General features: G+C 38.5%; 1 protein-coding gene across 11 annotated transcripts in view; it reads left to right on the forward strand.

Annotated features, from left to right (window-relative positions):
• ildr2 (immunoglobulin-like domain containing receptor 2) overlaps positions 1 to 17,954 on the forward strand; it is a 129,766-nt gene that overhangs the window by 73,452 nt on the left and 38,360 nt on the right. For all 11 annotated transcript variants that reach the window (XM_069888516.1, XM_069888524.1, XM_069888523.1 and 8 more), the window contains 2 exons: positions 126 to 464; positions 1,029 to 1,148. In XM_069888516.1, coding sequence (XP_069744617.1) covers positions 126 to 464; positions 1,029 to 1,148 — 459 coding nt within the window. The remainder of the gene's footprint in view (positions 1 to 125; positions 465 to 1,028; positions 1,149 to 17,954) is intronic.

Here is a 17,954-nt window from a genome sequence, read left to right on the forward strand (position 1 = left end):
GTTGAATTTTTAAATAAACTTTTCAAAAGAAAAGTTGAATTATAAAATTTTGAAGCCTCTTTAAGAAAACGTGTATAATAATCCTAGTCCTTTTGATACTAAATTGTTTTTCATTATAATTACAGGTATATCCCTTGGTATTCAAGTAACCATTTCAGAATATAAAAAGATAGCCATGTTGTTCCAGCCTGTGGTTCTGCAATGTCAGTACTCCACTACTTCTGTCCAACAACCTGTAGTGCAATGGAGATTTAAGTCGTACTGCAAGGACCGAACCAGAGATGCGTTCAGTATCCACAGCACAGCCATACACGCCGTCAGCCAGAAAGAACAGGTTCCCACATGGGATCCGTACTTGGACTGTGCAGATAACAGTCGCACTGTCCGAGTTGTGGCTTCCCGTCAAGGTTCTGCTGTCACCTTAGGAGAGTACTACAAAGGGAGAGAAATAACCATTATTAACAGTAAGGATTTCTATTTCCAGTAACTTGCTAATGAATTTTACGTATGATAAAGAATTAGATTTTGGTGTTGATTGTGTTTTTTGAACAAATTGTATAAATGTCATTAAATTACTGTACATTAGAATAATTATGTTGTATATCTCACCAACACTACAGTGAATTTCCTTGCTTAGAGCAATAGAGTTCCCACTGCATTCACTTTACACACCCAAGTAAAATTTCGACCATTTTTAAGGTGTATTTTTTTAACCTGCTGACTGTAAATGTATATATAATTCACTAGCAGTAGAATAGAATTAACATATTAGTTATAGATTTGCAGAGCCAAAGTATTTAACTTTACTATTTAAGGTTATTGTATGTATTAAGTTTGATGGTCTTAATCATTAACAAAAGCTAAATGGTACACAGGGTCTCTGAATGCATTTTAAAAGAAACCATAAGTGTACATCACAAAAAGTTGAAATGACAAACTCTGCAATGGTGTCTTGTGGACTGAAGCTAGTTTTTTTTCCCCTCTCTGCCATCTAGTGCATTTACTTACATTGGTTTGGTCTCTTGTAGATGCGGATCTCCAAATTGGAAGGTTACACTGGGGAGACAGTGGAGCCTATTACTGTTCAGTTATCACTCCAGATGATATTGTAGGTAACAGTGAGGAAAGAATGGAACTTCTTGTCTTGGGTGAGTACAGGTATATAAATAGCAAGTGTACTTTAACATATAACTGTAAATTAGCATGTGGCCAAAGATAAACTGGAATCATTTTAAAGATATTTACTTTGGATTTACATGTGTACTTTTTTTATTGTTTAGAGTTAAGTAGGGTACAAATTAAACACCCCAAGGAACTGTGGTAATATTAGTTATTTAAAGAAGAATTGGTATAAATATTAAATTACCAAATTTAAGCCAACTATTGTAACACAACCTTATTTATTTATACATAAATACTCACAGTATTAAAACTACCTTCAAATTCAGTAGAATCCACTTAGTATTTTCAATCCAAAGTATTTCTCCTAATAATGGCATATCACGAACATATAAGGATCTTAATTCTCCAGAATTTTTTATGCTAGATTAGCAACATTTAATGCAAAAAGCTAGTTCCACCAACTCCATACTCCAATACAAAATTGTTTACAACCTTGATGAATTAATCACCATCAGATGTTTCTGCAAATTGTACTCTTGAGGTCCTTTGGCCAGACTCCAAAAATTAAGCAGCTGGTTTTGGTTCAAGGATACAATAGACATGTTTTGAAAACATTTGAATGAACTTTTAAAATGATAAGGACCTTGTTACTCCACTCCTATTAATAGTTCTGTTTTTTTTTAAAAGTACTTTTGGTGGCTCCAAAATGAAATGAAAACAGAAAATTCTATGAGTACTCAACATTTTCTGCTTGTATATTTCAGCATCTGCAGGCCTTCATTTTCAGAATTTCATTCTGGTTATTCTAAGCTGCCTAGATTTATATTGATTTAAAACTTTTTATTGCAATAAAATGATTCTTCACCTATGTTGATGAAAATGATTTAAATGATCACTTAGATATATATTTGTTCAGAAAGATTACATAAGTAACTAGTTTTTAAAAGACTTTGCATTGCTTCATGAAAGATTTATTTTCTGATAAGGAACCTGTATGGTTGCAGCAAGTAAGAATTTTAGCACATCTATATTTTGTATTTATGAGTGTGATGGGCCCAGAGGACCCCAAAACCCAGCAGCAATAGAAATTCACCAAGATGAATGATTACTTAAACAAAAGTTACTTTTAATTTTCTTTAAACATAAAAACAGGATCAAATTTTAACTTTTAACTACTAACTTAACCCCCTCCTAATTCTAAGTGCATGTGTATTTAGTGAGTGTGTAAGTTCAGAAAAGTTCTCTGATTCATAGTCCAATCTCACTTCTTATTCCTCCAAGTTCACCGGTATCAGGCAATTCTTATACTGTGCACAAAATTTAACATTTGTGAATCTTCACCAGGCTTTGGTGCTTGAAAGGTAAATTGTTACCGCTCAGGAAAGTCCTTGTCGGTTTTCAGAGAGAGATTTGTTGCTTGTTGGACACACACAAACTGATTCCTTCCGATCAGCCACTTCAGAGTCTTGATGAAGAAACCTGCCCTATCAGGGTTTTCCAGATGATGACCTCTTTCTTTCAGGTCACCACAGAGTTCCTTTTTGTTTCCTTTATCTCAGGGGAAACATTACACACCCAGCCATCTCCTCTTGTATAGACCACAAGGGTTTTGAATAGGCTGAACTCAGAACTCACAACCCATCTTCAAAATGGGGTTTCGAACAAGCTTCCAAAAGCCACTGCAGAAAACCAGCAGTCTCTCTCTCTCTCTCTCTCTCTCTCTGTCACACTTAGAGAAAAACCTGTTGACTCTCTCTGCTTGCAAAACTACATGACCTTCCTAAAACAGCACACTCCACCAAAATACCTTGCTGACTCCAAAAATCAATTCATGAGAGATTGTATCAGTTTCCTGAGATGGGCCCTTCCATTTGCACCTTGTTATGAAAATCTACAGCACAGGAGTCTATTGTCTTTGCAGACTTGCTGGCATAACTCTTGCATTTTAAAATGAGATCTGTTTTGAAGAGTTTGTATCTGTTTGTGACTTAACTAAAACCCCACAATCTATCTTCCAAAAACATAGCTGTGCATAATATAAAATATAACATAATCTGTCACAATGAGAGTTCATTACATATCACATACATATATCATAATTATGTTAAAACAAAAAAGTGGGAGGACAAAAACATTTAAGAAATCAGTATAATTTGAGTGTAGTTTGTGGCGGAATCTCAATTTCACCTGAACCGTAACCAAACCAAGTACATTTAATACACCTTCCTTGGAAAAGTACCCACAATTTCATTGCTTTGTTGGAATTACCCAACTAAAGAAAGGAATACAAGTCTTTTTTGAAGTTCCATTACTGTTTTTCAGCCCAAGCTTATAGAACTACACCTCTGCAATGTTCCAGTTCAAGCATTGACCATCAGACCTTAACTATTTCATCACTAGATATTCAGTATTGGTGTAGGCTAGACTTTTGATCTCTCAGGCAATGAAAAGAGGTCATGGTCAATTTAAAGTATGATGTATTTACCATTATGTAGTTTTATCTATCTCATTATAATGACTCTGCTGTAAGTTTTTAATATTCAAATATTAAATATAAAATTTACTGCAAATCATATTTTAGTAGGAATGACAAATTCCTACTTGCACTGCAATTTTCCATGAAATGAACATCATTTGAAAAGAAAGTTTTCTTCCTTAATTAATGTCTCCTGAGCCTTGACACCAGAGAAAGCAAGGCAGAAAAACTTTAAATGTTCTGTTTAAATGTCACTAATGACACTATATCCCATGATGCTGGTTGATTAAGCATTATTTTTAGGTATCTTGATATTTACTGAGTCTTTAAAATCAGTCTCCAGTAAAATAACAACAATCGATTATCCAACCTAACCAGAGATCCCAATGATTGGGTAACTGAACCCTTTAATGTAGTGGATCCTGGTTCCTGCACTCCATTGGCACATCAGGGTTGCAGTCTCTCATGCTCCCTTCAACACAATGGATTGCTGGTTCCCATGTTTACTGTAAACTTAACAAATCTTGCAGTTTCCACATTTCATTTAACTTCCCATAAAGAGACAAGGGTGATGCACCATCAATAACTCCAAAAGACTGGAAGTTATGCAAAATTGAAGGCCTTTATTCACAATAAAATGGAGGCATGTCCATGCTGGTTGACTGTCTTGAACTGGGGAGGTGGTGGTGGAACAGTCACCCTTATTCAGGAGTCTGTGGATGGAGCCACAGGTGCAGTCAGCCAATGGGTGAGCCCCAACAGATAAATATACAGACAGTGGTTTACCACAAAGGGAGCAGAAGAGTGACTCCAATGGAAGTAGTGTAATTATTAACTGAATGTCTTAGTTAGAATATTTTACTCTCGTGAACACAGTCAGAAAATGCTCAAAAAATACAGCTATCACTCACTACGCAATCAGAAACAGATTCTCCAATAGCACTATAAATAGAGATAACTGTATCTGTGGATGTCCAATCATTTTGAAAAGAGATAAAAAATCAATAAAGATTTATTTAACTGTCATAGTTAGTGGTTAGCACAACACTATTCGTGCAGTTGGATAATCATGTTGAGGAACTTTGGGGGACATCCGATGCGCTCTAGTATTTGCCAAAGCCCTTTCCTGCTCACGGTGTCGAAGGCTTTGGTGAGGTCAACAAAGGTGATGTAGAGTCCTTTGTTTTCTTCTCTACACTTTTCTTGGAGCTGTCTGAGGGCAAAGACCATGTCAGTGGTTCCTCTGTTAGCGCGAAAGCCGCACTGTGATTCTGGGAGAATATTCTCGGCGACACTAGGTATTATTCTATTTAGTAGAATCCTAGCGAAGATTTTGCCTGCAATGGAGAGCAACGTGATTCCCCTGTAGTTTGAGCTTTAGTTGCCCATTCAGAGCCAGCTCTTCAGCGCTTGACGTCCTGCTTTGCGGAAACTGCCAAAATATTTGGCCTGGAAGTCAGCCTGAAGAAAACTGAGGTCCTCCATCAGCCAGCTCCCCACCATGACTACCAGCCCCCCCACATCTCCATCGGGCACACAAAACTCAAAACGGTCAACCAGTTTACCTATCTCGGCTGCACCACTTCATCAGATGCAAGGATCGACAATGAGATAGACAACAGACTCGCCAAGGCAAATAGCGCCTTTGGAAGACTACACAAAAGAGTCTGGAAAAACAACCAACTGAAAAACCTCACAAAGATAAGCGTATACAGAGCCGTTGTCATACCCACACTCCTGTTCGGCTCCGAATCATGGGTCCTCTACCGGCACCACCTACGGCTCCTAGAACGCTTCCACCAGCGTTGTCTCCGCTCCATCCTCAACATCCATTGGAGCGCTCACACCCCTAACGTCGAGGTACTCGAGATGGCAGAGGTCGACAGCATCGAGTCCACGCTGCTGAAGATCCAGCTGCGCTGGATGGGTCACGTCTCCAGAATGGAGGACCATCGCCTTCCCAAGATCGTATTATATGGCGAGCTCTCCACTGGCCACCGTGACAGAGGTGCACCAAAGAAAAGGTACAAGGACTGCCTAAAGAAATCTCTTGGTGCCTGCCACATTGACCACCGCCAGTGGGCTGATAACGCCTCAAACCGTGCATCTTGGCGCCTCACAGTTTGGCGGGCAGCAGCCTCCTTTGAAGAAGACCGCAGAGCCCACCTCACTGACAAAAGGCAAAGGAGGAAAAACCCAACACCCAACCCCAACCAACCAATTTTCCCTTGCAACCGCTGCAATCGTGTCTGCCTGTCCCGCATCGGACTGGTCAGCCACAAACGAGCCTGCAGCTGACGTGGACTTTTTACTCCCTCCATAAATCTTCGTCCGCGAAGCCAAGCCAAAGAAAGAAAAAAAAACAACACTATTAGAGCACAAGTGACCTGGGTTCAAATCCGGCACTTTCTGTAAGGAGTTTGTACATTTTCCCTGTGACCTGCGTGGGTTTCCTTCAAAAACTTATGGGGGTTGTAGGTTAATTGGGATATTTGGGCAGCATGGGTTCATGGGCTGGAAGGGTCTGTTACTGTGCTGTATGTCTAAATTAAATTAAAGTTAAATTTATTGAGGTTGTGTTTTCACTTTAAAAAATCAAGGATTTCCATACATCATGTTTTTTTAAAAAAAAATACAGGTTTCTAAATGACTAATTTTCGTTTGACCAAAGATACTTTTGTGATCTTATAGTATTTGGTAGAGTACTCCAAGTTTTGATGTGATTTCTTTACATCAGACTTTATCAGAAGACTGGAAGACTTGGGAGCAGAATTAGTCCAATCAGCTCAAGTCTGCTCCATCATTTAAATCATGGTTGATGTATTTTTCCTTTCAACCCCATTCTCTTTCTTTCTTCCCAAAACCTTCAATGCCCTTATTAATCAAGAACCTTTCAACCTCTGCTTTATTTATATGCAATGTAAGTCTCCACAGCCATCTGTGGCAATGAATTCACATAATCACCACCCTTTGACTAAAGAAACTTCTCATCTCTGTTCTAAAGGGATGTCCTCCTATTTTGAGGGTGTATCCTCCAGTCCTAAACTCTTCTACTTCTGGAAGCATCTTCTCCAATATCCACTCTATGTAGCCCTTTCAATATTAGGTATGTTCAGGATCAGCACCAGAATGAGTGTTCGAGGAAGGCATTAGGGTAACTGGGTAGGGCACTGTCCGACAGTCGCAAACTCGCTAAGCAGGAGGAGGTGGTGGGAGTGCTGGTGGCAGCCTACCTAGAGTACAGTCCAACAGACATAAACTCAGTCAGCGATGGGTGGGGGGAGGTGCTGGTGGTGGCCTTCCTGCCGAACGGACATAAACCTCCTGTCTCTCTGACGTAGCAGCCAAAAGCACTGCTTTTATTGCATGGAGAATCACTAGCATGTGTCAAGCTGGACACTAGTGATGTGGGCAGGGCGGGTCTGACAGCAAGCAATGGCTGTGAGCATATGGGAGCACAGCACCTTGCTGGGGGAGGGGGCCATGTTGTGTGAGCATATGGGGGAGCAGCATCTCATGGGGGAGCATGCCACACGAGCATATGGGAGCACAGCCCGCGATGCCCCCCTTGGTGCTGACCGAGGATATGTTTCATTGGGATCTCTTACCTCATCCTTCTAAACTCAGCAAGTACAGGACAAGAACCATCAAATGCTCCTTCTACATTAACCCTCCCATCCCTGTGTTCATTCTCGTAAACCTTCTCTGGACTCTCTCCAACACCAGCACATTCATCCTTAGTTATGAGGCTCATACAGCTCACAATACTCCAAATGTGGTCTGACCAATGCCTGTAAAGCATCAGCATTCCTTCTTTTCCTTTATATTTTAGTTCTCTCAAAATGAATGCCAATATTAGGGTGGTCTGGTTGGCGTAAAGGTTAGCACAACACCTTTACAGCACCTGCAATTGAGACCAAATTGGGGTTCGAGTCCTGTGCTGTCTGTAAGGAGTTTGTACACTCCGAGGCTCCTGTTTCCTCCCACCAGACAAAAAATAATGTATCAGGGGTATAGGTTTTGGGGTGTAAATTGGGCAGTGCTGACTCATAGGACGAATTGGCCTGTTACAGTGCCGTATGTCTGAAAAAAAAATTGCATTTGCCTTCCTTACCACTAACTCAACCTGCAAGTTAACCATTTGGGGATCCTGTATTAGAACTACCAAGTTCCTTTGGCCTCCGCCTCCTGAATTCTCTCCTCATTTAGAAAATGGTTTGCTTCTTTATGCCTCTACTAATGTGGATGATTGTACAACTCTAAAGCTATGGTTGACAGCCTGTGGTCTTCAGATCCCTGGTGGTCCACCAGCCCACTGAGGATCTGCAGAAAAGAAAAATAATAAAGTTTATCCTATTTAAACTGCCCTAAATATCACACCCCTCAATAGATTGATGCCTTAAAGCCCAAGATACTAGGAAATAATATCAGTCCCTACTCAGGTGCAACCCAGCCCCAGTAACTGCATAATGCCTCGTAGAGAAAAGTGGTGCTAGCACCAAGAGAATAAAGTAGGATTACTGAGATTAATTTTGGAGAACTCGAATAATATGCCAGTGTGTTTTATACTGTAAACAGATTTTTCTTTGCACTGATGAGAGAAACAGAATTTCAATCAATGAAATGACCTTTGATTTTCCATATCTCTGCTGGGAATATTAGTACAGTCATTTTTTTCTATGTGCTAATGACATTTATATCAGAGGAGACGTGAATTCTTCAAAACTGTTCCTACATAACAATTAGAATCACACAGTTCTTTCAGTCCAACTTGTCCATGCCATCCGTGACGCACAGTATATTCACAAATCCCATCTGCCCACATTATCCCTCTACACTTTTTATATCCAAGTACATATCCAAAGGCCTTTTAATTGTAATTGTATTTACCTATACTACCTCCTCTAGCAATTCATTCCAGACATTCACCACCCTCTCTGTGGAAAAACATGTCAGATTTATTTTCCTCTTCCTCTTTAATTCTGTGCCCTCTGCTTGGGGAAGATTTTTTTTGCTATCTATGCCTATTGTAATTTTATTATCCTCTATCAGATAACATCTTAATAGATCTCTTCTGCACACTCTCTCTCTGCTGCTGCTGCTTCCTTCCTGTAGTGTGGAAACCATAACTGTACACAACTCCCCCAGTACAATCTAATCAATATTTTGTACAGCTGCAACACTGCATAATGACTCTTGCATTTAACTCCTTTGGCAAGCAAACCAAAATCCTGCCTTCTCTTCCCTATCCACCTGTAAGGTCACTTTCTAGAAGCTATGGACTAGCACCCTCCTAAGGTCCTCTCCATTTACTCTGTATGTTCTACTAGAATTTCACTTCTCAAAATGCATTTCTGATTTCAATTAAATTCCATCTGCAGCTATTTTCCCAATGATCTGTGTCCTGCTATATCCTTGGCCAATTTTCTTTGCTATGATTTCACCAATTTTCACATTCTCTGCAAACTTACTAATTATAGATCTACATTGTTATCCAAGTGATTAATGCATGTTGAAAACATCAAATCCTGGCATTGATCCCTGCAGTACAACACTTTTCTGATTTCCAATCAGAATAACATCCATTCACCATAGCCTTAAATCACCAAGCCACTTTTGGATCCACTTCATTTACACACTGTGGATCCCTTATGCCTTAACATTTTAAACCAGCCCACCATACTTTAGCCATGTACATCATATCTATCACTCAAGTTTCTCAGTTACCTTGTCAAAAAGCAATCATTTTTGTGAGACATAATCTTTCCTGTACAAAATCATGGTGTGTGTGTCCTCTTAATCAGTCTTCTCAAATTCTTGGTTGAGAGTAAATCGGATGATTTACTATAATGCAGTGCAGAAGGTTATCTGAGATTACAATAGGATCAAAATGAAGTGGGAAAGTAGACAAAGAAATGACAGATGGAATTTAATTCCGACTGTTGCACTTTGGTAGGTTAAACCAGGACAGGGCTTGCATGGTGATTGGTGAGTGTTAGAGAACAAAGAGACATGGGGGCACAGATACATCGTTCCTTGAAAGTGGTAACCCAGGTAGACAGGATGGTGAAGATGACGTTTGGCACACTTGCCTTCATTGGTCAGGGCATTAAGTTACAAGAGTAGGGATTGTACAAGACATAGATGAGACCACAATTGGAATGTAGCTGCCAGAGGAAGTGGTAGAGGTGGGGACAATTCTAATGTTTTTTAAAAATTACATGAATAGGAAATGTTTTGTGGGATATGAACCAAACACAGGCAAATGGGATGAGCTTGGTCGTCATGGGCAAATTGAGACAAAGGGTTTCTTTCAATCCTGTAGAACTCTGACTCTATAAGCTTCATCAATTATGGTCTATTACTAATAATGAAATGGTTATAGTTTAAGTGTAATGCAGTAATTAATCCATCAAAATGTATGCAAAATGAATTGAGGGATTGGCAGTAATAAGTTACCAGGTCTTAAAATGTAGCCAAATTTGATAGCAAGATCATTTTCTTTAAAAAAATATTTATTAGTTTAAAACCACACAATGAAACAATACAAATATATGTGATATTTAAAAGAGAAAGAAAAATATGAATCTCTCCCATAAACCACTCCCTCCACTATCCCCCTACAAAAAGGAAAAAAGAAAGAGAAAGAACGGGACACGAGACCTTCAACAAGGGTGCCTATAACTTAAAAGTCTCTTATAATATATATTGAGACCTTAAGGAGAAGGGAATGTCAGAGCTTCATTTAAATATTAATACCCATATTTTGTAAATAAGGTCTTCATATCTTCCAAAATATATATTTGTCTCTTAAATTATGTAATTTTCTCAAGTGGTATACAACTCCAAACTTCAGTATGCCATCTTTCTATACCCAGATCCATGTCAGACTTCTAAGTTATGGCAATACATTTTCTTGCTATTGTTAAAGTAATTTGAATAAACTTCTTTTGATACATATTCAATTTCAACTTAGGTTCAATATTCTTAATATCACCAATAAAAACAACATTGGATCCTGTGGGAAATTAATCCCCAATTTAGTGAAATAATTAACATAAAATGCCACACAATGACCTGGCTTGTTCTCCACTATTTTATTTCATTTGCTTCTCTACGTTGCAACAGTCCCCAGTAATACAGCATTGTTCACTGGAGCTCCTGATGCTGATGAGGAAGTGTCTGTCTGTGACTAAGTTGAGGAGAGGCTCCCTCAAGACAAATTTTCTTCCCTCCCCTCCTGGCTCCCCTCCCCAATTCAAACCTAAATTTCAAATCCTTAACTTCTGAGTAATGTTCCATGCATAGTAAATAAGGGTGCTTGGATTTTTGTTTTCAACTGAGATAAGCATCAGAAAAAAAAAGGTTTTCTTGATTTAAAAAAAAAATGCAACTCCACTACATGAACATGTTTAAGGTAGTTAATTTATTTTCATGAATGGAGCAATTGTACAAACCTTCCAAAACAACATTAAAGCCAATGTTTTGGTCATCTTATCAGCCACTCTCCAACAATTCTCCACATAAAATGGGAACAAGCTTTCTGATCCCAGGATATAGCAGCCTCAGATTTATTCTTAAGGTTACATATACAAAGCTGCAAGCAGTGAAGGTTTTGTTGAATAACGTCACTGCTTCCAGAGTTTCCATGGCAACCGGATTGGCGAGCTCTTGTTAGGCCTTTGATCTTTTCAAAAGTATTTCTTTTATGTGCCTGCCTCCCTCTGCTGGTTTATAGAAGGCCGCAAAAGCTTGCAGGGAATTGCAATGGGGATACTAGAAATAAACCAATTAATTGACCATATACCTGACAATAAATCTGTAAATATCTTTTATCTCACAGTACAGAATGCTTTCTTATATAAACCAACATACCAGTATCTGTGATCATCTGTACTCAAGAGTTCAAAGAAAAGCCAACTTGTAATCCGGGAGTTTTCACTCACTGGAGTCTCTGAAATACATCTGCTGTTGGTATGACGACAGATGGGTTAAGTGAGGGGGAGAGCCAAGGGTCAAATATGAATTGGATTCCTATATTTCGACTGCCGTGATAAAATGAGAAAACTGATGATGTGAAAAATACAATTTATAATAAATCTTTTAATCATGTAATAAATGCCCACAGTCCCACAGAGAATAAGCATTTTACCATACCGTTATATGTCCTTTATTATATATTAAGGCATCACAAAAATTAGTAGTGAATTTGCACATGACTTTTTAAAAATGAAATAAAAGCTGAACTACCTCAATTTCTGAGGAAGGAGAGTACAACAAATATTTATTAGCTCTTTCAATTGTTAACTGTGAAATGTGCCTTTTCCATGTCCTTTTGCCTGTACCACCTTTCATGCTCCCATACTGATACCATTTCTAGATATACTGTTCAGAAAAAGTAAAATGAATGATGAGTACTTAGCTGAAACCTGAAGACAAATATTTGGTTTTGGGACCTTTAAATACAATGATTTTAAAATAATTATTTGTTCTGTCCTATTTGCTTCCTAATTTTGCAGTTATACAGCAGTCAATGCAAGTTCTTTTAGTGAAGTGCAATATAAATGTACTCCTCATTCAACATTGTTTACCCCAAACTGCCAAGACCATAAAAGAGCATCGTGATTTTATTCACCATCATATTCTAATGATGCTATGTGTAATCATCTGGGCATTAGAATGTGCAGATGATCTGAGATAGCATGAATGTCCTGTGTGGGCCATTCATTAGTACACTTATTTCTGAATACCTTGTGAAACAACTGTAGTAACTTTGTATTTATGGTGATCTGTCTTATCTACTGTACTTTTAACACTAGCTGATTAAAAATAACATTTAATAGTGGACATATTTTTTTCAGTAAACCAAACTGGGGCTGCTCTAGATTCCTAAATTCATAAAAGCGCTGGAAAGACTTAGCAGGTTCTGCAACATCCATAGGAGGCAAAGATGTGTAATCAACGTTTTGGGCCTGAGCTCTTTGTCAAGATATGAACAAAAAGCAGGCAGGTGCCTGAAGAAAAGGAGGGGGAGGAGGGAAGAGGGGGTAGGGGAGAAGCACAAACCAACAGCCAAGAGGCCATGAATGGACATGTATAGGAGGGCTGAAAATTGATTGGGGGAGGAGTAGCTCTGTGAACACAGAGCTAGAGGAAAGGAGACAGATGGATATGACTTTTGTGTATTTTATACACTTTTATCCAGCATTTTTGTGTATTTACTACAATCAAACAATCTGCCGGGTTTATCATTTTAATTTGTATTCCTGAAATAGCTTTTTTTTGGTTGAGAAAGCATACACTTGCCAACTCACTAGTAGCAATCTAAACTAAAGTTAAAGTATTTGTATGAAGATTTCTTCAAAAACACAGTGTCTACATTATTTTAATGTGCTTCAAAGAGCAGAGAAGCTGTTGCAGGCTGTTCAATTCCATCAACCACTCTTGCAGACTCCCCATAGAATATTTCTTGCCATGTTGATTCAACTACTTCATGTCAATGGCATGTAGAAAGCAGATAAAACAAGGTTCTTCTTAGTGTACCAAGAATGATTTTATTGCAATTCTGAAACCTCTTGGAATAATGAATAGGAACAAAAATAATTGAAAGACTTCATTATTTTGTCTTGTATGTTTTTTGTGACCTGCATTGTGCCTTGAATAAAGATAAGAAAGCCTTTAGTTGTGGGTTCTGTTGCTTGGAAAATGGAGGAAAACCAGTGATTATACATTTGGATGCACAGTACACATTTCCGCAAAGGAATTAACAAAGTTCAATCCTTAATTAAAGATCACACAAATGATAACAATAACTCAGTCAGAATATATTCACACTGGCATTGCTGAAAGATTTTAGAAGCAGTTTAGATTACAGATGTGAGGCAATGGGGAATGATGTTCTGCATCCAAAACAGAAATTCTTTTGCTGAACCCATGAGCCTTTGTTACAAATTAATTTTCTACTTCTGTTCCTTCAAGCATTTTGGAGGAGAACAGGGTGGAGAGGTAGAGAGTAGGAGTCACCAAGTGCTCCTCCAGCTTTAGCCATCCCTTTCAGACATTTTCCACAGAAAGTTTTACTGGTAATTGTTCATCAAATTGCTTTCATGCTCCATGGTGATCCTGAGATTGTTTATTTTCTGTGGCAATAGATGCTCATTTTTCTAATATATATAAACAATATTGGTGTTTTCAAAGACAATGTATTGGTAACAAGAATGCTAAAGCCATTTTTAATTTTGGCTGCTTAGGTGCATACTATAAGAGCAGGGCAGATATGTAAAATGTTAATTGTTTTTAATGTACAGGAATGTAATTATCCATCACCAGGTTGGCTAACATTGCCAGAGACCAGGGTTCGATCCTAACTTTGGGAGCTCTGTGTGGAGTTTACATGTTCTCCCTGCCTAGATTTCCTCCAGGTGCTCATATTTCCTTGTCAAATATCTTGTTATTGTCAAATTTTCAGATCCAAGAATTGGAGTTTTCAGGAGATCTGCAATTATTTCAGTACATATACAATATAAATTATAGTTAATTTCAAAGCAGAGTTTCTGATGCATTGTCATTTAAAAAGAAGTAAAATAATTAACAAAGCAATAATTTAAGATTAAAGAACTAAATACTGCAGATGCTGGAAATCTGAAACAAACAGAGGATGATGAAATACTCAGCAGATTAGGCTGCATCTCTGGAGAGAAAACCAGTTAAAATTTATTGTCAATACTCTTTTCTCTTCATTTTCATCATTTAAGATGTTGCTTTTTTTTTGGGAAAAGGATCAGTTTAACTTCCTCTATTTACAGTATGAGCAAAGTGCGAAACCCAACTGAAAGAAAGTTACAGTTCATTTTCATTTCCTTGAGTGAGTTGAAATATTTTTCTCTGAAATAACACACAGAGAACAAAGTACTGTACTTTAAAGTGCCACATTTGTGAAGAAGACCAATGTAACCAGCTTTCTGAGCACTCAAAAGACAGTGAAATTAATGATCTGTCAATGTATCTCTGGTGCTATTCATGTATGGTTATGGATAGAAATAACAATGGTAGTCATCTCATGCTCTTTATCAAAAAATCTTTAACATTCTCTTCAACCAGCAAAATAGCTTAATGTCTCACACAAGGAACAACACTTGCTCAGACTGTAAAGAAATATCAGCTCATTTTATCATTTGAGTTCAGTGATTAATGCATATGGCTCAAGGTAGAAGAGCTCTCAGCAGCAAGATCATGAGAAGATTTAAAGACCTCTGTAGCTAAAGCATAGAAACAGATCTTGGAGCCCACCAAGTCTGCAATGACCATCGCCATCCTTTTACACAAATCCAAAATTAATATCTTTTACTATTCTCCCCACATCCTCATCCCCAGATTTGATCATTCACCTACACAGAGACCATTTACAGTGGTTATTTAACCTTCCAACTCGCACATCTTTGGAAGGAAAACAGAGGATCAGAAAGAAACCAATGCATGGAGAACATACAAACTCCACACAGAGCTCCGAAAGTCTCTGCCACAGTGAGGCAACAGCGTTGCTGGCTGCACCAGTGTGCATCCCTGGAAGAAATCATAACAATTACTGATCTATTGAAAGAAGCTGAATTACATAGATCTTCTGCATTCAGACAGCATCCATGAGTAGAAATAGTGATTGAAAATTTGGGGTCTGGATCCTTGAAGCCCAAGATAACTCTCTGGGGGAGAGTTTAGAAGTGATGTAGGACAGAAGGTGTGGGAGATGGCAAAGCAAATAGAGGAAGAATCCATGAGGAAGGGAGAGAAGAAATGTTAGAGAGAAAAAAATTAAGTACAGGAGTAGGTAAAGAAGCGCTGGAAACATTGGAATCAGATGGGGGAAAGGGTGACCTAGAATTAGAAAACAATGTTTATGCCCTTAAACAAAAAAATCTGCAGATGCTGTGATTGTACTTTGCACAAAAATGCTGGAGAGGGACTTGCTGAGCTTCACCATGTCATTTTGTTTAAGGTTCAAAGGTTCCTTTTATTGTCACATAACAATACATTAAAAATGTAACATACATGAAATACTTGAACTCTTGTCTGCGCTAAGGCAAACAAAGAGTCACTATGAGCATTGCTCAGCACCCCTAACAATAGGAGAAAGAGAAGCTAAAGAGAGTCCCTTCAGAAACAGTAAGTGGATATGTCTGTGGATATACCCCCAGTGCTCCCGCAGCCTCACAGACTCCAGTTCAACCATTGACAACCTGAGCTGAACTCCACATCCAAACCTCCACTAAAATCAGGAAGCTTTCAGTGCCCAAGGCCATTCGGGAACCCTTCTTGCTGTTAGCACCCTTTCAAAACCTGGTCCCGATACCAGTTTCCATGAGTCAGTCTTCAGCAGCCTGTGTGAGTCCTTTAACTGCTAAGCCCCTTGCTGGTTCACTGGCATAATCACAATCCTGTAGAGTTGCCTCCTATACTTCTTCTCAATGCAGGATGTTCTCCACTCCCCACTTTCCCAGTCTATGTCAGCAGCAGAGCAGCTGTTACAACAGCTCTGGCAGCACTGCCATTTTGTTTTTGTCCAGGAGGAATGAGTGTTGTTCCTCAAGTTTATGTTTGTCCTCACACTAACAATGGATGAGGCTGAGGACAGAAATGTCACTGTAGGAATAGTTAGGGGAGTTGAAATGATTGGCAACAGGAAACTCCAGTTTGGAGTCACAAGTCAGCATGGGTGCAGGAGTTGTTGCCCCAATGTAATGAAGGAAGAGTTGGGGAGTGGTACCAGAGTGCTGTTTAAAGCATTTTACGGACAGTGAAGATTATTTTGAAACTTGATCTTTCCTGTAATGTAGGAATTGTGGCAGGTAATTTGTGTGCAGAAGTTCCTGAAAATAATCTGCCTCATTGCTGATGAGCAAGGCATGTTTTTTGATCATCCGCAGACAGCTATATTTAAATATGAATCATCCATATGTGGTGACGCACAATAAGACTCCCACTCTTTGTGGTGTTGTTTCTGAAGCCTTTGTAACCCATTCAATGATCACTTGAATACTTCATCAGTCATGAGCTAGAATGGAAGAAGCAACATTAAACCAGCACGAATCAGCAGGCCCAAGTCTTTGTTGTAAATTTAATTGAAATCAATTAGAAGATCCTGATACTGGAAGGGACTATGGCACAAAATCAGTCTGTGTGTGCATTGTGACACTATAGGACAGCAAAATAGTTTAAGAAACAGGTTAGTTTTTTTGCAGTCACCAATTTTCTCTCTGTGTATTGATGAATTTGTATTTTGTGTTTATGCAAGAAGGAAAGCAAGACCCCCTAAATAAGCTTAAGCATGGTTTGTTTTCATCTGATTTGTGTATTATCATCTTTTGCTCTTCAAAGTGCTCAGATGAGATTGGGAAGACTAGCAACAGTAGATAATGAAATTAAATTAAACCTTTCAAGAAGAAATTATCTTAAAGAATCACAATACATCAAAGCAGCTGCAAACTGACAAAAGAAAACCTCAACTTTTTCTTTCTCCTTAAGATTTAAGTGCAGTTTCTGGAGTAAATATTTGAATATAACAGTGCCATCTAGTGCTTATGGGTGAGAAAAAATGGCAATACTTTTTGAACATTCCAGATTATTACCCAATAATTTTGGTATTCTTGAACTAAGAAATTAGACCTATTTGCATTTAATTTAATGAGCTACAAAATCAGATTTCCACATTTAGCTAGCAATAATTTTTAGGCCAATGAGTGACCATTAGGAAAATGACAGGCACGATTTACTGATTCACATATTTGCACTGGTGACAATTGGGCAACTAATGGTATCACAGGCCATGTTTTGGACATTTCATCCACTGTCGGCAGAAACTGGAGATTTTGGAGAAACCTTTGACTCTTGTTACTAATACAAAATAAATCCAGAAGCATGTACATTAGTATTGGACATATTTGAATAAAGAGTCTGTGTTATCACATCAATATTCTGTTTCTGACATTACTCGGGCTACTTTTCAATGATCTATATATTGTTGAATTATTCACTGAATTTTCCTTCACTGATCCGAGATATTATTTTGGCAATCACTTTTATCCTGCAAGTAGTAATTATTGGTAATTAATCAGCTGGCATCTTAGTGGATTGGAGCCACTTGTAATTCAGCAGTCCATTGTGTGGTGAGAGAAGAGTTACAGACTTAAAGGACAGTGTCTTTCTCCTAATTCTTGTTTTTTAACTTGCCTCATTGAATGTCCTTTTAATTGTTGTTCTGTGGCAGCTCTGAGTCCTGACTTGCTTCTCGGGAGTCAATGAGCCAGTCACGTGGCAGCTGCAAGTTCTGTGTGCGGGTCTCGATTAAACTGATGAGATCTCA

The sequence above is a fragment of the Narcine bancroftii genome, chromosome 7 (assembly GCF_036971445.1).
Source record: "Narcine bancroftii isolate sNarBan1 chromosome 7, sNarBan1.hap1, whole genome shotgun sequence".
In the NCBI taxonomy this organism is placed as follows: domain Eukaryota; kingdom Metazoa; phylum Chordata; class Chondrichthyes; order Torpediniformes; family Narcinidae; genus Narcine; species Narcine bancroftii.